The 24985-nt window shown below is 40.8% G+C and overlaps 1 protein-coding gene and 1 long non-coding RNA gene across 5 annotated transcripts in view; one reads left to right on the forward strand and one right to left on the reverse strand.

Annotated features, from left to right (window-relative positions):
* Positions 1 to 24985, forward strand: part of LOC120374469 — a 43897-nt gene that overhangs the window by 8220 nt on the left and 10692 nt on the right. The gene's annotated exons all lie outside the window — the stretch shown is intronic.
* The window catches only part of MYO1B (myosin IB), a 180812-nt gene continuing 176452 nt past the window's right edge, over positions 20626 to 24985 (reverse strand). For all 4 annotated transcript variants that reach the window (XM_039494200.1, XM_039494198.1, XM_039494201.1 and 1 more), the window contains one exon: positions 20626 to 23809. In XM_039494200.1, coding sequence (XP_039350134.1) covers positions 23686 to 23809 — 124 coding nt within the window. In that variant the 3' untranslated portion in view covers positions 20626 to 23685. The remainder of the gene's footprint in view (positions 23810 to 24985) is intronic.

Below are 24985 nucleotides of genomic sequence, written 5' to 3' on the forward strand. Positions count from 1 at the left end.
ATCCACCAATCATCTGGTACAGAGGCTGATTTAAGAGATAATGCAGGTAGGAGAGATGTGTGTAGGCCTTTTGTTGTTTAAAAATCCTCTTCTCTTATGTTATGCTCTGTTCCTGCTGCTAAACAATGCTTTTGTTTTAGGAAACTGTTTTGGGTCTCTGTAATCCACTGGTTACAGATTCTTGAAGGAATGGTCCGCAGCTACTGAATCCACTCTGACCTGCTGAGTAAGCACAGTCAATACACATGGTACTGTAGCTTAGGACCAGGTCTAAGCGTGGAAAAGTAGTGTGATTCCACCCCAAGGAAAGTAAAAGCATGAGGTCCGACATAGGTAATAGTGCACCCAGAGGGCATGTCTACACTGCAATCAGAGCAGCACATGTTGCAATACTCATGGTAGCCTTAACCTAGCTAGAATGGCTATAAATAGCGATGCAGTCGCATGAGCTGTGGGCTTCAGTGCAGTCTTATACCTAAGTATGAACCCATAGTCCTGGATGGGCCCATGCTGCCATGTCTTCACTGCTATTTTTAGCTGTTCTAGCTAGATTAAAGCTAGTATGAGTATGCCAGCATGCCACAGACACACCCAGGGAGAGGTCGGAGTGGCAGCTGGCCCTGTAACAGTGACAGTCATTCAGCTTTGTTAAGGTGTTGGGTAGGCAAGGCCTCACCTGAGTCCACACAGCTCAGCTACTGTCCTCTGCAATGGCTCTTACAGTGAAGCCCTTACTCTACTCCGTCTCTTACAGTGGCATCTTCAGTCTGTATGGCCTCTCGCAGTAAAGTCTCCACAGGAGGGGAACCAAGAGCAGTTAGGATCTTTGAACAGAGTCTTGGCCTTCTTAGAAATGAGCTCTTTGCCACAAAGTAATAACTCTATCCCTACCTCAGAGCATTCGAGCTCACTGCCCCCAAAATCCAAGTCCATGGTAGTTATGGTGACTCCTCAATGCCACTAAAAGAATTGTGGGTAGGTAGCCTATGCAAATGAAGCTCTCTGTGGCATAAATTTTCACCAATAGACAGCTCTTTCTCTTATGCAGCTTCTGGCCATAGGGTTTACACTTATAAATTACAGACAATTCCTCTGGGTGAGAGGCACACTTCGCCAGAGCTTGCATGTTTTGGTTTTTATCACAACTGAAAATTGATGATGCACAGGCCTTTCAGAAGAGAAGTCATGCAAAAAATCGAGGGTGAGGAGAGGGAAAGGGGCCATATCAGGGCACTGGAAAATCTCTCAGTGCAAAAAACAAAACAAAAACACAACATGTTGCACACATTAGTACATGTGAAAAGCAAACCTATGCAGCTAGATATGCTGGGTCAGAACAAACTTCCAAGGGAGAGCTCACAGTGAAGGAAACTTTCCCTTGGGGCCAGTGTGTGGAGCCCAGTTCCTCTTTTTAGTAACAAAGCAACTTTGACAGGGTTTTTTGCCCAATTGCTTTCTTCCTGGTAAAAATACTGTTACAGTTTCCTCTTGTAACAAACACACTCCCACCCCTGAAAAACCCCAAACCCTAATACATGTGCTGTTTATTCAGTTCAGATTACCATGCACAGAGCTGAGTAAAAAACCATCAAATTTCCACTCTACAGCAATGGATCATTAGCAGTTTAAGTTCAAAAGAGTCTATTCAGACTCTGTAAGACCCATTTGCATTATGTCACCTCTACTACTACTTTTTTTTTTTTAAGAACACAGCTAATAAAATAAAAGGTTCAAAACCCAGAGCTATTCATCTGACCTCAGCAACAAATTCTCCTAAACAATTACATCTGTTGAGGATATGGGTAGATGGGACACATGACTAATGTTTCAAGAGGATGTTCCCCCTTGAGTAACTTGGGAAAGCAGCTAAGGTTAAAAGGACACGGATACAAATGAGACACACAAGGCTTGTAATGCTACCCCTCAGGACTCCTTCCTTTCTCCAGGCCATTGGTAATCTCAGAGGGCCACTTGCTCATGATCTGGGAGCAGTGGGTGGAGTCATGAGACCATAAAAATTGTCAGTTACAAACTGGATAATACTGATTAAAAAAAAACATTAAAAGATCCCCATTAAAGACTCTAAACTTGATTCTGTTCTCACTTAAGCTAGTGGGAGAATGGTTGTGAATGACATCAGAATCAGCCAAAATTCAAGAGATACTTTGCCAGGCACTCAAAAGACAACGGAATCAGTTACATAATCACTGCTAGAATCTATCACTTACTTGTTGATCTTTCATATATTCCTATCCTTCCTTTTAAAATAATCATGTATTTTTCCCAGGTTGGTTCTCACTTTTATTTTTTACTATATTTTGAGCTTTTCTAAAACGTGGCATATTTCCTCTTTAGGAACAGAAAAATAATTCAAACACTTCTCAGAACTGCACAATATATCCAATGGCCACTTACCAGAGCCTCTGCAGACCATTGGTCCAAGGGAATCATGTGATATTATGCCACAGAAGTTTCTTGGCAAAGGGTTCCTTGTTCTTTGCAAACATCTCTGAGACCTGACAAGCTCACTGCTCCAAACACGTCATTTATCTATATAGCATGTTAGGTATCTACAGAAAGCTCATAACTTGTCAAAATTCATAATCATTGTGAGGTGCATGTATGGGTAATATTTAAGGAATAATGTGTGGAAGCCAGTAAATAATTAACAAGGTTTTGAAGAGATCTTAATGAATGTTAGTTAGCATGAGTTAGGTTAACTGTGACCCTGGTGACGTGAGGAAGTAAGATAATGTAAGACAGAGTGAATGACAAATTATTTATATTGAAAGTACACTTTAGGGACTTGGAGTAAAAGTTAATCACCAGGGGATAATATGTCTCCATGATGACCCATTCAGTCAGCAAGGAATGGTCACCCCTCCTGTTAAGCCAGTGATGCAATGCAAGGCTCAATTGTTTCACCTTGCTCAGTCCCAAGACTTCCAATGGAAGACCATCAGAGACAACTGGAAACAATCAAAACCTCTTGAAGGTAAAAATAAAAAAAGGAACATTATGACAAGACAAGAGATTCGCACTGTCTATGACTTTTTCAATACAACACAAAGGAGAGAGGGGTTCTCTAAATCCTTTCACTGAAATGACATCTTGAGGAGCAAGGAGTTCTCATGAAGAATTGAATCCTGGTTCCTGTGAAGCCAGTCAGTTCCGCAACTGAATGATCTTTGGGGAAAGACCCACTTTACTGGATAGGAAAGTAACTATTAATAAGTATAGACCTAAGTTTGTGGTTTATGATTTTGTTTTGTATTGGTTCCCCCAAGTGACAGGAGTTTTGCATTGGGAGAAAAATCCATGCTGGGAAATCCTACAGGATTCACACTGTCCAAATCAGATCTACAGCTTTGGCTACACTGGGGTTTTAGCAAGTGGGTGTATTGCACGCATACAAACCCCTAGCATAGACACAAATTACACAAGTGCCGTGAGATTTGTACCAGTTTAAACCGTAACTACAGTAGGGGTTTGCACTGGTACAGCTACAAACCCAGTGTAGACAAGGCCTAACTTGGGCCTGATCCTGTGAGGTGCTGAGCACCCAGTGTTTGATAAGGGCACTTATCACCCTGCCATATATTGTCTTATCTCCTACCTATAACCTCCCTAAGAATCTAATTCTGAACATATACCGATGTAAAACATGAGTAGCTATATTAGTATAAATGGATTAACACCAGTGTTCGAATAAGAATAAGGCCCATAGTCTCTTTGTATTATAGGTCTGTCCTTTCTATGGTGTTTGCAACATTTTAGTTTAGCTTCATCTGCAAAGGAAGGGAATTCTGAGGATCTACCCTATAATTAACATGTTACTTACCTCATCTTCCAGCTCAGTGAGAAAGAAATTTAAAGACAGGATGTAACATTTATCTGTGCAGCATGTCCTAATCAGCTCCCTAAAGCTTACTAAATTGTCCTTTAATATCACCTGTTGTTAATGGCCCACCAGTCACCCCAGCTAGGCAAACACACCTAGCAGCATTTTCAGTTTTTAAAAAGCCTACATCTGTAAATGAGTTACACTGAATCTCAGCATTGGGGAAAAAAATAAAGAACAGTGTCCCCAAGCTTCCTGAAGCAGCTTTGACAGCAAAGAGAATTCTCTTAACCATTTCAGAGAGACCATTCCAGACTGGTGTAATTTACCTACCGTTACTGTGTTGTCGCCGAATTCATCTGCACCGGGCGTGAAACAGTCTTAATATCTTTCCAGTTCTGCAAACAAAAGGAAATGGAAATAACGCACTGAACATTGACATTAAATCTCCCTTCCCAGCTAAACAACATTTGTTTACAAGATTTTAGGTCATTGCTGATGTGAAGGATAAGCTTGAGACTCAGATATTAAAAAGTCTGGGTTATAAAATCATGTTGAAAAATATATTTATGAATTGTGGGAAAACATTGCTGGGTAATCAGATATCTCATGGGTTTCTGCATCAAATCCAAAGTCGACACTCTCAGGGGATGGTGCATACTGAACAATTTTCCTACCAGGAGGTTGGACTGCCAAAATGGCAGCTAATGATATGTTTCAATTGTCCTTGGCCAATTCTGTACGGATAAATTGGTATTAGGAGTACCTGGGTGACCCTGCCCTTCCTTGTCAGGAAAAGCTTTTAACAGGCAATATAACAAATAACCCAATATACCTCACTCTGCTTGAATGCATTAACCTTTCCATAAATACAGCTTTCAATGTTGGCAGCCTTTTATCCAGTTACCTAGCATCCAGCACTCCACTTTCAAGTCACCTATTGTCTTGAATTGTGCTGCTCCTTACTTGTTTTTTTAAAAAGAGTAATAATGTAACCCTTTATCAGGTTAAGAATTTGTACCTGTGGAGAGGATAGAGCCAAGCTGAATCTGAACTTGGACTATTTCTCCCATTTTATTGACCATTTCAGGCTCATAGACCTAGCTGTCTGGTAAAAAGGCAGGGCAAACATTTCCTGCTCCTTAAGCCATGCAACCACACTCAGAAGCAGAAACATAAGCAATAAGTTCTCACAGGAGTAGGAGGAAAGCTGAGGGCCATTTGTGGGCATGATTTTCATCTCAAGCAGGAAGCGTTCCCTGGGAATAATGCTTTTCATTTTCAGACTGCTTTACAAACATTAATTCTCACAATACCCCTGAGCAGTAACAATTATTCTCCTCAGTTTCCAGAGGGAGAGATTGAGGGAGATAGACTAATGGACTTACCCCAAACCAGAAGGATTCAGTGGTACATTACAGCTCAGGACAGTCTTGGTTCCCAGTCCTGTGGTCAAACCATGCCTCTTCCTTGAAATGATAAACTCAAAATTAGACCGTGAGAGGCAACCTATTATTGGTGTAAAACAAAGTAGGAGGCATCTGTACATCAAATACCTCAGAAGAGAGAAAGGGCCTGTAAAATAAAGGTACACTCACCCCATAGTCAAACTGCAACTCAATCTGATTTAGCTCATGAATTATTAAGGGACATGTGCTAAAAGACTGACGACTAGATCTTATTAGGCTCTCCAGACATGAAAGAGTTTCAGGAGTTCCTGCAGATAAGGGTACCACATTTCTCATCTCCTTTGAGTATTCAAACTTACTTTTAAGAAGGCACGCCCTGTCCACAAAGTAAAACGTACCCCAACTTTGGCACTGGAGGGACAATGATGATATCCTTTGGAGGTAAGCAGACCTTGCCGTTAAGGAAATTGACCATAAGGAGCATAAATAATTGATTTCCCCCATACCTAAACCCATGTGCACAGACTCAGCGCAAAGCATTTGGCCCATAAACAAAGTCTTTTCTGATGAATGGATGGTGACTTCTGCATCCTTCCCTGCCAAGCTAAGAGTTGTTCACCGGTGGGAAGGCATCCTCTTCAATGAACCAATTACTACCAACCAGCTTCTGAAAATAATTAAATTAAACTGAACTAAATTAGAGAACTTCACCCAGAGGAAGACGGTGCCACAGAAACAGACTGATGGTGGGGCAGTTAGATAGCTAAAAGAACAAGCGCCCTAGTTAAAACCTGTGTCTGGCAACTGGATTTTATCACTGGTGGGTCTATTTTCTCCTCCCAAAAGTGATGGACATTGTGCAAATGCCTAAATGTGTACCACTATTCCACATTTCTCATAGGATTATAGACAATTTAGGAGCTGTGGTAGCAAGTACCGGTTCTTTCCCCTCACACATTAGTGTAAACTGCAATGAAAAAAAGAGATTCCTTGGAAGACATTTATCTGCGCTACTTGTTGTGGATGACCATATGGTCACTCTTTATATGGCAGTGACACCAAGAAGGCCCAACTGAGAGCGCATGGCTCTGTACAAAACCAGAGACTGCCCCTGCCTGCCCCAAAAGCGCTAAACACACAAGCAAAGGCTTTGGGGGAAACGAAGGTGCAAAGAAGCTCACACAATAGGTCAGTGGCAGAGCCCAGCCACCAGGCCAGCACTTTCCTCATATATAGTCGAATAGGAGCAGTGCTTCTTAGGCCCAAGGCTTGCAGTGTGTTTCTTTAATACTGCCTACTCCGCTTACTGAGAGCAGGATTAACTGGGAAATCCAGTTAACTGAGCTACCTCTCAGCAAATCAATTATAATAGTGTGAAACAAGGGCAGTGTTGCCGGGGACATTGTGAACATTAGGACCAATATGGTAGGTGATAGATGTGCAAAGTCACTTAGCTGGAAAATAGAAGAGCCCCATTTATAAAGGGCCAGATCCTGCCAGGTGCTGAGTGCCCTCAACTCCTTTTGACTAATTTTAAAGTCAATGGTACCTGAGGGCACTAAGCACCAACGAGAGATCAAGCCCTTTATAAACACATCTGTATTTACCCACAGGGCGACATGTGCTTAATCCTCATCTCCCCTATTGCTCTGACTGGAGTATCACTGGCAATGAGACCTTGTCGTAGCATGTAGCATAGCAACGCTGACCATGTCATATCAGAGGGGTATGTTCTCTGCAAAGCGTTGCCCGTGCAATTGCCATTCAATGCTTAGTCAATAGTGTACCCTCACACTGGCTGCAGCTGACCTGGCTTTAACTTTAGCTAAATAAAATATTTACTTCCCCCCTTAGAATGGCTATAGCCTGAAAACTGGTAAGTGTAGAAGTCAATGGAACAAGTATGGACTATTCGGTGCTGTTTTTATCTTTGCAAACATCATACCAATATGATGACTACTGCTACTACTACTTTTTTTCCTTCCTTAACATATTATTCCATTGACACAACATGGAAGAATATTGCAGTGAAGAAATACATTGGTAATTGCACTGCCAGTTTTATACACAGTACTATCAAGCTACCATCAGCCATCATGCACAGTGCTTGAAATCAACAACAAAAGATGAAACAAGACTCGCCAAAAATGGAGCTGGTATATATAGTCAAGATGTACACATTCTTACTATCTGCTATTTCCTGTGAGTAAAAAGAATTTAACTCCTCAGTGGATTCAAAACCCATCTGACAGCATTTGTATTAATTTCATACTAAGAGAAATTATATTTTATCTCAAATATAAATGATAATTGCTGGTTCCAGATTTGTTAAAAATATTTATTATAGTGAAATACCTTGAAATGTTTTCATTATTCTATCTGAATGTTTTTTCTTCCAATCACAAAAAGATTTTGAATTGTGACTATGTGCTTTGCCAGGCCTATATGAATCCTAACAATGGAATACACCCTGGGAACACTAAACTGTGTTTTCTATGTTACATAGCCAATTTGCCTGCCTGGAAACAGGGACCATGCTTATCTGCATAGTAACAGACCATTCAAACAGAGAAGTATTGTAAGAAAAACGCACTGGATGTTTTAGGCCTGGTTTAGTCAGTAGATGTAAAATGTACATTAGCATCCTTGTAAACACTAACAAGCAAACAAATTAAAAAAAATAAACCCAAACAAAACAATATTAGTCAAACATCCATGTTATAACAGAAGAAACTCTGAGGTTAAACAATGGAAAGAAACAAATTTTATTAGTGGCCATGGAATGCTATATTAAAACGGATATGTCCTTCATTTCTATATCAAACAAATGAGATAAAAACCTGTACATCTATAAGAGAGAGAGAGACACTGCTTGTCACATGTTGCCAGTCTGAAAGACACTTTGTCCATCTGTGATGTAAGTTATATTTTCATACTTCGCTGCACAAGGTTGGTGTCCGCCTAACTGTATATTGTCACAGAATCTGTCTAGAAGTGAATATCCTCATGATTTTCCCTTTAATTTCTACCCTCTGCCAAATAAACTCTGCTCTCTGATGATGAGGCCTGGACATAGAAACTTACATTAACGTCCATAGTGACATACATTAACAAGAATGAACTCTGGATTCAGGGGAAGAGTGAGGGTGAAATCCTGGTCACATTGAAATTAATAGGAGTTTTGTCATTGACTCCAATGGAGCCAGGATTTCATTGAGTCAGGAATACAAAGAGCTCTGAACACGGTCAAGGAAAGAGAAGATTGCAATCACCACCTATAACCGTCTGTAAAGGAGCAGGCCGGAGGCTGCGTGGGCAAACAGTGAGCCAGCAATAAACCTCACTTCCCCGCCACAGAATATGCTCTATTTCGGGCAGCATCTGGGTCATTAGCAGGAAGGCATTCAGACCAACCGCTGTGTTGGTGGGTTCGGAACTCCAGCAGATTACATTGCTAATGGGTTGCCCTATGAGCTCTGTCCTCAGGGCCCCATGTGTTCTGTGCCGAGCTGAGCCTAAATTCCATGGCTGCTGCTCAGCAAACGGGAAATTCTGCATTAACTTCATTTCAGAGACTGGACCATTTTCATAATTAATTCAATAATGTGAACGACACACGACGGCTGGATTGCTTCTCATACTATCATCAAGTTATTTCAATCTGCCTCTACATTTTCTGTGTGCCTCAGATTTTTATATTGACAATACACAAGTGCACTGCAGAGGCTGGAACAGATCCTTAGCTAGTATGAATCACTGTAGCTCAATTGAAGTCAATTGAGATACACCCTTTTACACCAGCTAAGGATCTGGCACATAAGCAAGCATGAGAGGTGACGCGGGACTGTCGGACAAGCATATGAACTAGATATTTCTACTAAAATAATTAGTGGTGAAATTGTTAGCTATGTTGAGACAAGATGCCATTGTTAAGTTTCAGAGTTAACCCCTAGATGAAATGAATGGGGCAGTTCAGCAGAGTTATTGTTTTGGGCTGTCTGCAGACTCAGGCAGACAACAATGCCTCACTTACAATAATAATAATCATAATTGGAGATATACCTATCTCCTAGAACTGGAAGGGACCTCGAAAGGTCATCGAGTCCAGCCCCCTGCCTTCACTAGCAGGACCAAGTACTGATTTTTGCCCCAGATCCCTAAGTGGCCCCCTCAAGGATTGACCTCACAACCCTGGGTTTAGCAGGCCAATGCTCAAACCACTGAGCTATCCCTCACATTTTAATGGTTCGAACACAGGCTAGATATGTGGGTGGGGGTTACATGTAAATTTAGATTCTGGAGCACATTCCTATGCTAGGTGGTTGATTCTGTGGCCAATTCCATGACCAAAGAATACGGCCATTGGGAAGGCGGTTTTTGTAATGTGGACACTTCACTAGTACTTGGATTGGAGTCAAACCACCAACACACTTCACACATCACTGAATGGCTATCAACTCTTGGTCACTACTAATGTGAGCTGAATTTTGAACTCAACAGTGAACATATCTATAGCCCATTATTACCAATTCCCTATACCATGTCTTCCATCGAGCCTGGATTAGTGTGGGGGAGATTGTTCTTTTGGTTTAGTTTGGGTTTTTTTTGTGGTGAATAGCTATTAGCAAATTCTCTGCTACTATACTGTAAAAATTCCTTCCTCTTCTTTATAAAACAAAAAACCAAAACAACCCCCTGAGCTGGGCCCTCACTCTTCACTGTTGTGGGGAAAAAGTCACTGTCCAACTCATGCAATATTTACCCCTCTGGCTTTTTAAGGAGTAACATATAATGTACAAATTCCAAAAATGGTCCCATTCAGTCCTCACTGGACTGAAGAGTAATAGGTAGAATGTATTCTCCCAAGGGTGAAAAAAAAAAAACAGAAGGAATTCTGCTGTGACTATTTATTTTTATTCTGTAGCATGATACATCTGTAATAAGATGCTCTATTTCAGCAAGTTTTTTTCTATTTCTCATACATTTCCTACAGTTTAGCTTTCTAAGAAACAGAAAAGCTCCCCACCACAATTGCAAACTGTTACATTGCTTGAATCTAATAAGTGCATTTCCCACTGTGCGAGATTATATATATATATATATTTTTAAAGTAAAAGAATGGTAAATTCATCCACTATCTGTACAGTAAAGATTGAGGACAGGGTTACTTGGAGCTAGTAGAAAAAGAAATGATTATAAGCAAAGAGCAGGGGACCCAGAAAGGTTGCAAGAGCAGGGAACGAGCACATAGTGTCCAAAGAAAGTTCAACAATTTTCCCAGCTCACTGAATTGTGGGAACTCAGCTTTTCCAGGGAATAACTTGCTATTTTTAGCATTTTTATTGCACAGTTTGTCACAAGCTGTCTCGGGAGACCATCAACAATTCGTTTCAAACAGAATCCGGCCACAAACACTGCTCCACATGTGATTTAGAACATCTGGACTGAAGGAACAAGCTTTCAAAGCATGCCAGGACTGTGCTGGCTGTACAGTCTTTTCCTTGCTTCTGTCTTCGTGTCAATTGTCACTGTCTCCACGTAAAGCCAATTCAAACACTAAAATTAAAAAGCTGTTAAGTATTCCCTAATTGCATAGCTGCGCTAAAGGAACGGGAGCGCACACACTGTTCTTTTGAGAGCGCGCAGTTTTGGGTCACATTCCAGGCATTGCAGAGTTTCAGTGATTTAGATGTCATTTTCCCTATGAAATTCTTGGCCTGGAAGGATGCCAGCTTGAAAACCCATGCCAAAGTGTTCACACATCACACATCATATCTACAGATCTTAAAAGGAAGTACCTACTGCTCCCAGCTATATTCCTGCTGCGCATGCTGGCAGCAACATGGATTTCTCACATACGCAGGGGGACTGTTTGCAACACAGAATATAGAAGGTGAATTGTGATCTCTTCAGACTGGTTTTCAGGAACGCTGAAAAGGGAGTAGTAGAGGAAGTCATGTTATGATCCCAACCGGAGTCTGTAATGATCTGTTTGGTATCTGCATAGCAGATTGTAAACTGCACGAGATGGATGAAATCCTGGCCCCATTGAAGTCAATGGGAGTTCTGCCACTGACTTCAGTAGAACCAGGATTTCGTCCCAGGACTTTGTCTTTAATGCCTATGTACGGTGCATACACATGTGATCCAATATATTTTTAAAAAAAAGTTAAATACTGGAATACCAACTTAGTTGCAAGTTTGACTTTCCCACATAAATTCCCAAACCTGTATTCATTAAGACATACATTGGTAACAAAGCCAATACCATACAATAACCGGTGCATTCTTGTTTATATTCATGATACATGTATACATTTTAGTAAGAGAAGCCAGCAAGCAAGCTAGGCACCCAAGCAAAACAGGGGCTAGGGGGGCCGGGCGGGAGGGGGGGGCCGCGCTGCCTGGCCTGCGGAGTCCACCATGCGGGGCGGAGACCTGCCGCCCGGCGGCATGACTGAGGAGGGAGCGCGGTCTGGCTCTGCGCTGGACCTCCCGCGGGCATGCGCGCAGGCATGACCGCGAGCGCGGGGAGCCGCGACCGTCCCCGCCGCGGGGGTCAGGGGGTCCAGCCGGCGGGCGCGGAGACGCGACCTCTGCAGTGCTGGCGGCGCGTCCGCTGCTCGCGGCTCCCGCGCCCGCGCCGCGCATGATTGCTGGGGGGGCGCTGAAAGAGCCGCCCCTTAAGAGAAGGAACCCATAAACTGCACTTCTTACGGGGCCAACGACAAGTAATTTTAGGCCCCAAATTAATTTTTTTATTTATATTTAAGGAAAAGAATAGGCTGCTAATTCAGAACTATTTCTCTTTTTCAGCTAAACACAGTTACGTTTCAGCGCATAATTCCTTTTAAGATCCTGTATTAAATCCTTAAACGCAATCTTTTCCTGTGGAAAGCATAAGTGTTTAACCAAGTGTCATTAGGAAGAAAAAAATTGTATAGCATTTGCCTAAAGATATTCCTTCCTTCTCTGTACTTATAATCCATATTGTTCCTCTTTTTCATTAAACATTTTCATTAAACTTTAAAAGATTTCACATTTCCACTAAGTGGGCATTTGACTTTTTTTAAATTAATTTTTACTAGGGGACCTCTTCATTCCTTCTTCCCTTCCTCTGAAATCTTTGCTTTGCATCCCCACTCATTGCCATCTGTCTTATATTTTTCCATAAAATGCCAGAGGATCTTTTGATTCAACGGCCTTTGTTAGATTACAAATGCAACAGCACAAAAAGTAAAACAAAAGTAAAGTTTCCATGAGCAAGAAGAGTGTCTCTCTCCTCCAACAGTCTGCACTGAAATCTGAGAACAAAATGGTTGCTGAATTCCTCACCCCTGGAGATTGCTTAGAATTTAAAGGGACCAGTATAGAAAAAAGCCACATCATTGTCACAGATATTTATGCATCCTCCAAGGATTCATGTTTTCAGATGTCATGTTCAGTAAATGCTTCTTTTCACATATAAAGAAAGAACATTCCAAATGGCATAGTAAGGAAAATATGGTTGGGCTGTAATAAGCAGAGGACTGGACTTGATGACCCTGGATGTCTCCTCCACCCCATATCCTTCAATCTCATGGTTTCTGAACACTGATTACTTACCTTTGATCTATTAAAAGAAAGCGTGGTGCTCCCGCTATCTTATTAACTGGGCATACATTCCAAAATAATCAAATTCCAGTCCTTTCACAGGAGAGAGAGAGAGAGTGTGTGTGTGTGTGTGTCTATCTATCAGCTGGAGGGGCTACAGTCCCCCCTGTTTCTGATAGACTACATCTGCGACAGCCACCATCTTGGCCAACACCGGAAGGACTGAACCAGGGACCACCTGAGCTAAAAACATAAGCCATTACAGATTGAGCTAAATAACCATAATTATCTAGCTGGGGCTGTAACAGACATACCCTCTGTGGATCAGGATCAGAGGCAGACCTGTGATACTTACTCACCAGGGGATTATATGTCCATTGCCACTTCCAAAAAAGTGTTAGGCAGATATCAAAAAACGGCCTTTATAAGAGAAAAATCCACGTTGTTTGGTTTACCACCAAGTAGTTTGGGTTCCAGTCTAGCTAAAGGAAGGAGACTATGGAGTCTATAAAACCATTAATCACAATATAGATGTGCTGCTCCTGAAGCAGTAATGCAGCTACTAAGTAGTGATTTCAGTACCCTGGCCTGCCCTGACTGAAGTCTGGAAATTCGGTTAAGAGTCACATATGATACATGTTTCTCAAAAATGGCCCGAGGCCAACGCCTCATTTGGAAGATTGTGCCTAGCAAAGTGTGTGAGACTGGCAAGTACGATCATTCGCTTCCACCATTTTTCTACCCATTCCTACATCCTTCCCCCACACCTTCTCTCTGTCCCAGGCCCCTCAGACTGTGCTTCTTACCCCTCCGCTGTGTTTAATTCTCATTTGCTGTGCCACACCTTGGTCTCAGCTCTTCACGCTTCGTGTCTGTATTTCCCCCATTTGTCATTCCACCTGTTGTCTCTTCCCCACTCCTAGTCTCATTTTAATTTCACATCTCTCTTTCTCAGCTCCCTTTTCCCCCAGGTTTGTTCTCACCTGTCCTTGTGCCCCCTTGCCTTTCACTCCCCTCCCCCATCTTTCTCCCCTAGAATTTCATCCTCCTTGTCCCCCTCTCATTAAATCTTCCCTCCCTTTCTCCAGGGAGCCAGGCAGGCCCAGGGCTTCTCTTACAGAGATCAGGCAGAGAACTGCCTCATGCCTTATGTCAGATTGCAAGGGAGTCTCTATTGACACTGGTGCCCTGGCTGGCTTCCTCTCAGCAGGCCCTGGTGACACTAGCCAGCCCTACTCCTGCTTCTCATGCAAGGAATCTACTGCACAGATGCACACAGCAGCAGAGTCATGGATAGGGGACCCAGAAGGCTCAGGTACAGGACAGCTGCCCTACTGGTACACACCAAGAAACATGCTGCAGTCCAGAAAACTCACATGCTTGAATCAATGCTGAGACCAGTGCCCACCTAGCATACCATTGCCTGGAGAGAGATGCCACCCTGGGAGCAAAAAAGTCCACTGATTTGAGGAGTCTGAGGCATACACCATGCAAAACTGTGTGAGGGAAGCAAGCAGTTAACAGTCAGGCCTCGTCCAGTAACCAAAATAAGGGTGCAGCACACACTGGGATCTGAGACACAAAGGAATGTCTAGTAGCCAGTGCAAGGCAGAGAGAGATGGAAGAACAATTGCACTGAGGGAAGTCTTTAGAATACCTTTGAATTGTAACACAACATGACGGGCACCCTCCCAATGCCTACTATACAGTAAGACAGTTTACAGATGTTTCTCCACCCAGGGCTGGATTAAGGCAGAGATGCTATACAGGCCTATGCCCATGGCCTCCTGGAATCTTGTGATGAGGAGGGCACCTCAGCTTCCATTTACAAAAACATTTTCTAGACAATGTTTGTGGGGGAAAAATTGAAAACGTGACTGACACATAACCAGTGCCAGTTGCAGTGACATCTGGCTGAGACAGCCTGAAGCAATTTCTCAGCAGGGTGAACTGCTCCACACATCTCCCACCACCCCCAACAGGTCACTGTGTTGCAGGAAGAGAGTAACAGAGTGGGCTTGGCCCACTCACACCCCTGCTAAGGTAAGTATAGGAAGAGCCACTGTTTCAATCCCTACCTCTCCAGGGAGGGGACCACTGATGCTCCAAAGGAATTAGGAGATTCCTGCTGCCATCCCTCGGAAGATCCAAGCTGCTGCCCTCTGCCTATCTGGGAAGGGCGATCATGATATTCCAGGTGTAGGCAGGGCTTCAGGGGGACCCTGTGTCATAGTGCGGCTAGGGGCTTGGATTGCCTTAATCCAGCCCTGGCTACACATACTGAGGGGCACTGTTGAGTTCAGTTCACACAGGGATTCACAGCCTCACTGAAGTTGGTAAAAGAAAAACTTGCAAGGAAAAGCAATGAAACTCACTGACAGACTCTCAGGGGCGGATACTCTCCTGTGGCTGAGCACTGCTCCAATGACTTGACTCCAAGTGCCGTGCCAACCCCAGTATGAGCTAGGGCAGCCATGGAGTAGCTCTAACGGCCTTCAGTGGCATATAGCCCCAATTAATCTGCTAAAATCGATTAAGTGGCATAAAGACATAGGATCACACTTGAGGAGCACCTGACCCTCCGTGTTTTGCCACCCAATTGTCTGAGGATTTACTACGAAGAAAGGACTTAGAAACGGCACCTTTAGAATGAGCAGGAGTGTTCTGACATGGAGGAATACATTTTCCCCCCCTAGGACATTTATTCCCTAATGTTAGCATTGGATTTATGTGATTTTTTTTCCCACTCATAGACTGAACCAAGAACAGAAAAGCAAAGTGAAATTCCCAGGAATCCTACCTTCTCCTGGACAGAAAGAGAGGGGAAAAAGTCAGGTCCGACTATAGATCACACCTATGGATTAGGATAAACCTATAAGGTTCTCAGAAGTCATGCTGATGAGAGTATTATTAATAAAAGATAAGACTTCATAACTTTACCAACATAAAAAAATTGTGACAACATAATCCATTTGTTTGGTAACAAAGACAGGGACAAGTTTTGTGCCCAAGTTGATGGACTGTCCAAAGGGAATGCATATGTTGCGAATAGTTTTTATCAGTTTAAAACAAAGATTCTTCTCTAAATTGCGACAAAGAGTCCTGTGGCACCTTATAGACTAACAGAAGTATTGGAGCATAAGCTTTTGTGGGTGAATACCCACTTCATCACCCACAAAAGCTTATGCTCCAATACTTCTGTTAGTCTATAAGGTGCCACAGGACTCTGTCGTTTTTCACAGATCCAGATTAACACAGCTACCCCTCTGATATTTTCCTAAATTGGTAACTGAAAATTGGTAACATTTACTGCATTTTTCATTAGTTTCACTTTTTGCATTATTCTCAGGTTGTAATTCACATCCACTTCTAGGCCCCTTCACTCTGCCAGAATCCAGTCCTAAGTGCCTTCATTTGTACTCTACCTTTCATACTTCTCCATTTTCCTTCTTTTAGCCTAACAGGAATTTATTTTGTAGTCCTGAAGTTGGTGTAGGATTTATGAGAGCATCAGCTCACTTGGTTGTGAAAATTTCTCATGCTAAGAGAGAGTAAGATTGGCAAAAGATGCTTGGAGAGCAAGAGGATGTTTTCATGTCTCTTCAACTGTGCTTAAGTTTTGCCTTTTGCTTAAGTTCTGGGAAATAGCTGGGCTGTAGATATGGTTAGCAATCTGGCCCTGAAAGGGGAACAAAGCATCTTTCAGTAAGGCCAGCTCTTAATTAGAAACTGAATTTAAAATAAAAAGAGAAAATACTCTTAATTAAATCCAGAAAAGGGCAAGACAAAGCAGTATTTAGAGAATCTTTGCTAATATAGCAAAATCTAAAATAACAGATTGCAATTTTATTCTTTATCCTCAAAGTGCATATGCTCCCAACCACCACTGAGAGTGCAAAGAGCTGCAAATAGAGATAGGGGGAGTGGCTACTGTGATAGGAGCCTGCACAGAAGGAACAGAGTAGAGCAGGTACCCTCTTCCTTGAAGCTAGCTTTTCTGTCCACCAAATATCAATATCCTACCTGGCCTCAACTGAAAATGCAGGTGGGGTAGGAGGTGGAGTCTCACTAAGTGACATTCAAACCTGCCAGGCCTGCAAGTGTCAGCAGGTCTTGCTGCAAAAAGCATTAGCTCCTACTTACCCTCTGCAGAGGGACAGAGGATAGTTGAAGTCAGTGAGTCAAGGAACATGGCTACTAGGCCTGCAGCGTTGCTATGCGAGAGGGGTTGCTATGGGCTGCAAGGCAGTGCGGTGGAAGACTCCATCCACACAGCTGGGCACAAGCCACAAGATTCTGGGCCAGAATTCCACAAATCCCCAGCTCTCTGTCCCATTTTCCAACCCAGAGGATTTCACACCCATTGACCACTATGTGGGGGCAGAAGGGTCACTGAATGTACAGACTCTATGGCTCCTCTGTTCTCCACACATTTTGCAGGGGAAGTGGTTGGTAGGGATCCTTAGCTACATGGCACTCCTAATGACAACCTAATTAGACTTTATCTGACCCCTTGAGCTGTTTCAACCATTGAGCTATCCTCACTAGTCACAGCCTGTTATTTAAAATACCACCAAACAAATGGAACTGAAATTATATTAAGCTTCTTAAAGCGATAGGATGGCACAAGACTTCAGGAAGTCTTGAGCTAAGTTTCTTTTCCTGAATGTTTGCAATACACTCACACCTCCCCTCAGGTTTTGTATTAATTGCACGCTAAACGGTGCTTTTTCCTTCTTTGCTCTAGAAAGTTAGGAATTGGCCTTGGTGCCTCAGGTTCTACTCCCGGTTCTGAGAGTGAACTGGAGTGTGAACCTGGGCAAGCTCACCTCACCTCTGAGCTTCAGCTTCTCCATCTACAGGACTTACCTTATCTTATCCCAGTGAACTATGCCATAACGTTCCCTGGCCTACATAGTTCAGCTCTCCCGCAGAGAACATTGAAGAAGAAATTAAAATACTCAGCCGCCACCTTCTAGAAGGGATGTTAGATCAGACAACCACCGATGACAACCATGTCACACTTGTTAGCACGGTCAGCCTGTCCCCTTTGCAGCATGAGTGACAACAGAAGAGCTTTGCTTGTTTCTTGTCTCCATCTATGGGTGCAAGGATTTGTACACACTTATCTAGGCTAATAATGGGTATGTTGGAGATTGTGGGTGAAATGGATGGGTCAATGGCTTTGTTTCAGCAAGATCACCCAAGAAATAAGTGTACCTTAGGGGGAACAGAGGTTTACTTTTATGTTATCTTAATCTCTGAAAATTAAATTAAATTAAATCTAAGTGACAAATGTCTAACAGCCATAAATAGGGGAAAGCTAAAAGCAGGTAGGATTCTAGGAAGTAAAGAAAGGAATTATGATTTTAAGAAATGACATCTCCGTTTTTCTTTTTGTTGGTGTCAACAGTTTTGTGCAGCTCTGGTTTGTATAATGTAATTTTGTCCTGTCACCTTAAAACTTTGACATTTGATAACAAGAGTTGGAGGGGGAGTCCGTTTCAAAAAGCTTTTCCCACACAAACTTCACCTGCTGATGACATCAGTCACAGCATCCATTTCTAAAACCTATTTTTGAGTTGTTTTAAAGTTGAGTGTTTCAGGCCATGAAGGAGTAAGAGTTGATTTCAGCTGATGTGGAGTTTGGATGTAGTTTGATGTTCATTTCACGGTCGTTGTTTAGGCAGGTTTACTCTAGGCAAGAGCAGCAAGCCATATTTCATCTGCGGGTTTCGTTACTGGAAAAAACAAGTTGTGTCTCCTTCCCCTTTACTTTTACCTTCCAAGTGCATTCCACTAAATCTTCCCAAAACTCCTGATCCCAAGCCATCCAGCATATAAGGATGATTTTTCCAGTGTTATTAGCAGCAGTTCAAAATGATCAGGATCACCACTAATCCTCATTCTCCATGTTCTCCTTTTAAGAAGCTGAGAGGGCTAAGAGACGTCACCTTAAAAATCCTCAGTCTCTGATGCATAAGCTAAATGCCAAAGTTAATGTTCTACCATTACTCTGGATCATTACAGAGGATACACCTTGTGTGTGTGTGTGTGTGTGTGTGTGTGTGTGTGTGTGTGTGTGTGTGTGTGTGTGTGTGTGTGTGTGTGTGTGTGTGTGTGTGTGTGTGTGTGTGTGTGTGTGTGTGTGTGTGACAGAGAACAAGCACCTCTATTAATGTTTCTAGCAGAACGAAGTGCTGTTGTTCAAACACACTCCTTGCCAATAATGTTTTTCGATGTATTGAACAGCCTTTAGCACAACCTCTGGAAGAAACTCTCTCACTTAAATGGGAAAATGGAAAAGATTTCCATAATTGGAAGTGATGCATAGCATATTATTGTCCTCTTGTAGGAGTGTGGTACCCCTTGGGCCCAATCCTGCAGACACTCAGGTGTTTGTGTAAGTTTAATCACATGAAGTCCACAGTATTATTCACATGAGTAAAGTTATGCATGTACTTCAGTGTCTGCAGGATCAGGCCCCACGTCTGTAACCTGAATTACAAAAATTCTGTGATATTGAAAGAACCCTCTCAATATGAAATCTACTCAGTTAAAAATAGATTACTTAAAAGTGGTTTCATTTACTCCAATCTGTGCCAGAGACCTTTGTTTATTTAGGGGATTTTACAATCACATTTTTTAAAAATGTTTTTCTCTCCCCTATTCTTGGTGTGCCAAATTCCAGGGGAAACTGACTATACAATGGAAACTGTGAAATTGACTATATGCAAAATATTGTCAAATGCACAGAAATAAAGATGCTGAAGGAGCAAAGATTACAGGAAAAATAGTATTTTACAGTTACAGTGATCACGGGTGTTACTTGCAACAACACAGATGTGTGTGAAGTTTAAGTTGATAGTATCTCTTTAAACTGTTTAGTTTTTCCTTTCTGTCCTTGAAACAATTTAATGTCCAGAGGAGCTTAAATATTTAATTTGGGTTGCCCTTCCTCTCCTCTTCAAATAGCAATTATACTACAGTGCCATTTGCAGAAATAAACTATTTCATATCCTATAGAACACTGAAATGCATTTTGCAAAAGTAAGGACTTAAATATTTAAAGGTTTAACTATTAAACAATGAAAATTCAGCAGAAGGGGAAAAGATCTCATTTTATATTTAAGTTTAGGCTTTTTCACTGATTCCAGAAGTGTTTAGAAAAACAATATTTTCACTTCTGGCAAAAGCAAAACAAAAACACTAACAAACCTGGCTTAATACGAATACTGTTCTTTGTGCTTTACATCTTAGTTTACTTATGCCATGATTTGTATAATGAAAAATCAATTATATAATTCAGTATAAAACTGAAAAAAAAAATGCAATAAAATAAAAATCTCTTCTTCCCTTCCATAAAACAAAAAATAGTTTTGTGGCTTGATGCCATTTTATGAAAATCAAGCTAATCTGGCCTATTTACACTATTCCCTTGGGCAGCCAATCCAAACCCTGACAACAGGAATGCTGAGTTTGCAGAATGTTCAAAGAAAGCAATGTCTAGATAAAGGTTTAACTCATTCACATCACATTGCACACAATAGAATGTCATTGAAAAATAAAAGGTTATTGTGAAATCATTTGGAAAGAGATGTTGCTTCACAAGAAAATGACACACAAAATTCAGATTTCAGATTTTGTGTTTTCCCAAACTACTCATCAACATCAGGTGAATCTGAATATCAAGTTTAACCTGAAATCTGAACTTCTTCCCAATCCCATACAGGTAAAACGTGCAAGGAGGACAAGTAGCAGCATACAGAGTCAGAGAGGATATGGGTCTAGAACAAAGTATTATTTCTTATTTGGCGAAGTCTCATGCAGGGAGTTCCCTCCCCTTGACTGAGAGTTCCAATGATACATGAAAAATTACAGATAAAGGGATATGTAAGTTCAGCACCAGTGTGTTTTTGCCCTTTTTACAGTTGCACCAGAGTAGGTTAAGAAAGGAAATGGAAGGAAAGGAAACTGACCAAATGACCTTGTATGCTTATTCTAAACTTCCAAATATCATGACTAAGTGAACATATCCAAATAATGTATATTCAAAATCACTTTCTGTACATTTAGAATCCAATAATTTTTTAGGTGTCCAATTGCAATATATGGCAAAGTATGAACTAGTTCACAGGTTAGAAATTACCACTGTTCTGGAAAACAAATGAGACAGTAGAAACCAAGGTAAAGACCTTCATCTTCTTCAAATATCTGTACTATCCTTTTACTATGATCATTTTAAATACACCCAGAGGATAAAATTGAAGTAATTTATATAGTGACTTGATGCAAAAGTGAAAAGGTAACATTGATTCCAGGGGTCAAATGTTCAAATGCTCCTGAACCCCACCTCTAATTTTCCACATGCAAACAACTGCAGGAACCAATGACATAAGAACAGCCATACTGGGTCAGACCAAAGGTCCATAAAGCCCAGTATCCTGTCTACCGACAGTGGCCAGTGCTAGGTGCCCCAAAGAGAATGAACAGAACAGGTAATCATCAAGTGATCCATCCTCTGTCGCCCATTCCCAATGACAGAATGTACATGTCTGCCTTCCTTATTTCCAGGTTATTTTTTGAAAATTTGTCCCTAATAGGTTCCTACTGGAAGCAGTTTGAAAAGTTAAACAGCTTTACAAGCCCCTACAGCTTTAACTGGGTTACACTTCGCCAAGTGGAAATTTGAATTCATTGTATGTGAAGAATGGAGTTTGAAATATTAGATCACCACATTTGTGCGATGTTTTTAGGGCAATGACTTCACAATCTGAGTGCACCCTAATATTGCTCTAGAAATTGATACCATGGTTTATTTTGTAAACTTCTCCAATTATAGCATTTCTAGGCTGCTTTAAAACTTACAATTCATTAATCTGACAACACCGATTTATTTCGAGCCTTCAGGTATTACTAAAATATTATGAGAAAGAGGTAGCTTTTGTCAAATTTAAGAGAATTCTAACACAAGTTTCGCCACTATTACCATTCAAAAAAATTACACCTTAGTTGCATTAAGGAGACAAGTGAAAGCAACCATTTTGTGCCCCAATCTCAGCTAAACCCTTTTATTTCATTTTAACCCAAACCAAAATGTGACAAAAATTTCAGAAGTGGAACAACTGTTTTTCTGGACATGTAAGGAGTGTGTGTGAAGCCCTGGTGACTCTGCTGCAATAAGTAGTAGGGTTTTAATATTGAAAGTCTACATTACAATAGAACTACATAAGGAAATCTTCATAAATACTACATAACTTCACCAACAGGAGAGTAACGAGACTCTGAACTTTGCTTTATCTTTACTTTATTTATGCTTGGGCTTTCAGCATTGCACAGCTGGTGTCTTAACCTGTCTTTGAAGGCAGGGATTTGTATCAGCCTGCAAACACACAATACTTCTCAACTGCCCTTGCATCAACAAATCAAACAATTACATTCAACAAACCCTTCACTTGAGCAGTTACCGCTATCTAAAAACTCAAAAAATGTCCCCATAAATCCATGCTTTCAACTAATGCTTCTGGTTTATAAAAGATTAATTGCAGTCAGTTATACTGAAAGTTTATAATGCAGTTCTTGATTGTAAAGTGTTTCTGTGCACATATTACATCAGGCACAAAAAAAACTTACATAGAACAGTTTTGAAATACAAAAATATGGTTATAACATAAGAGTACCAAACATCAGAGAATTAGGACAATTTTATTATTATAATATCAATTTATGTACATCATTCCCCAGAATTACGAAACTTTTTAATTCTAAGTACTTTTCCCAAATTGACGACTGTAGTGTACATTCTAAAAAACTGCAAATTAAAACCACAAACCTACTTTCATCCCTACATCATCTATGCAGGCTGTACCAATCATCTCTTTCTTACACACAAAAGTGTATTATAAATAATTTTTCACAAAATGTCATGAGTGTTTTATTGCACATTGTACATGCCCATATCTGAAAAAGACTAACCCTTCAAATAATAACTAAACAGTTTAAATACCTTGCAGTTTTCATTATTCATACTACTGCATTTTTCAGGATCTAATGTGAACCAGTAATTTAAGGGAAAAAGCAGAATAGAAAATATGCTCTGAATTATATAGCTTTTGTGAATGAAAGAAATATGTTGTTGCCACCTTAATAATTCTATTCTGCTTCCTACTGTACAGTCATTAAAAATATCTGACCTAATTAGAAAGCCTGTTTTGAAACACCAGTTTCTTTACTGCAAATAAAAACCATATGCATATGCTGCATAGGCAGTTGTACATTCCTTCTGCTTTGCAGAATTAGGTTTTCCTGCACTATATTCTGTTAAAGATCAAGTTACATGCCTCTTAGAACTGTTTACAATTAAAGTTACTGTTCCAGTCTCATGATTTTACCAGTCTCTCTAATGGTAGCAAACAATTAACCCTTTAGCTCACCGGCACAGATTGGCATAAAAATGCAAGGGGCAGAAGTTACCAATAAGCATCATGTCTTTTATGATGCAATCTATATATCTTCCGTTAGGCAGATATCTAGTCCAATGAGTATTAATAGTTTTTCCATTAATATGTGGGTTTATGGTATGCTGTACTAAAATGTGATGGCTAAACAAAGAACACATATCATTTGCAACAGATATTTGTCAGTTCATAAAATGCTGCCACTGGACAAAATGTACATTTTGAGGGTTAAAACTACTGTATTAAGAAAGATTTAAAAGCTTATTAGTCAAATATTTTGCCAAGGGTTTCTAAAGCTATTAGCCACTGGCAGCCCAAAAAACTAAAAATTGCACTATAACAAAAAAAAACACAAGTCCATGAAAGGTAGAGGGACCAACTGCAGTTAAGGTACAGCAACTTCAAGGAGCCGGTTGTTTTTTCGTTTACAAGTTGGGACGTTGCCATTTTTCTGGTTGCCTTGTATAAACTTCACACATACTTTGTCTTGTTTGAATTGAACCAGGAACCTAGGAGACAGAAGAAAATGGGTTTTAATTAAGGGTGGAAAAACTACATGTACAGCAAATAGTTGTTTGTGCAAGACTCTCTTTCATTAGCTACTGTAACAAGAAAAAGGTATATGATATTACCTCATGAAATTGTTTATATTAGTTATAAAAGAGGGTTAGAAACTGGAAAATGTTATGTTATATATTAGTTTTGTCCATTTATGCTCCCTGGTGTTCAATTATCTTCCACTGTCAGTGGTTAAGGCACCTTCCAACTCTAGATTTTTGCAGTGCCAGTTTAGAAAGGGAACATTCAGAATGGCCTGTTTGAAAAAGCATGATTAATACATGAAAGTATCAAAATGACAAGTAACAATACTTAGCATCATTCAACACTCCTGTTAATACACCCCCAGAATATTAGCCTGAGAAACACCAGTCAAGGATGGTGAAGGTATATTTAATCCTGCCTCAGTGCTAGAGGAGGGACTAGATGACCTCTTAAGTCTATGTTTAAAGTACAGTACGGATATATACCAATTAATCCTCAAGACGCGTCATTGGTAAGTGGGTAAATAAGAGCCCTATTTTACAGGTGGGCAAACTGAGAGAAATGTGGAAGGACTCACCTAAGACCACACGTTGAATAAGCGGCAAAACAAGGACCTGCCAATTCCTAGCACTGTGCTCATTTCTCCGGACACCATCTGATGGTTTAACAATGGTCCTGTATATACTATAACTGCTCTATAGACCCAAACATCACTACCTTCCCCCCCCCCCAGTATTTTATTTCTTCCCCTTTCTAGCTACCATTTAAGATCAGGCAATCTAATCGCCTATAGGTGTGATATCCAGCACAATAATTCCTATCAGTATATTACATCCAATATAAAACATAGGCACATCAGAGTCATCACATCTGATTGTGCTATGTCAGCAGATTTGGCAGGATCCAGAGAAGAGATGCTCTTTAATCATAGTTTCAAGATAAGAAAAGATTGAACAAGTTTACCCCTAACAACCATTTCAAAGATACAAAATGTAAAAAAATGTCTTCTAAATTGAAAGAGAGGATGACCTACTATGAAGGGATTTTACAGTCTGCTGAAGAGCAACTTGCTTTCCCTGTTACTGCTGATCTTCATGATAGTAAAACTCAAGTATTCTGACTGTCAGCACTGAACATAATTT

The sequence above is a fragment of the Mauremys reevesii genome, linkage group 11 (assembly GCF_016161935.1).
Source record: "Mauremys reevesii isolate NIE-2019 linkage group 11, ASM1616193v1, whole genome shotgun sequence".
Lineage (NCBI taxonomy): Eukaryota > Metazoa > Chordata > Testudines > Geoemydidae > Mauremys > Mauremys reevesii.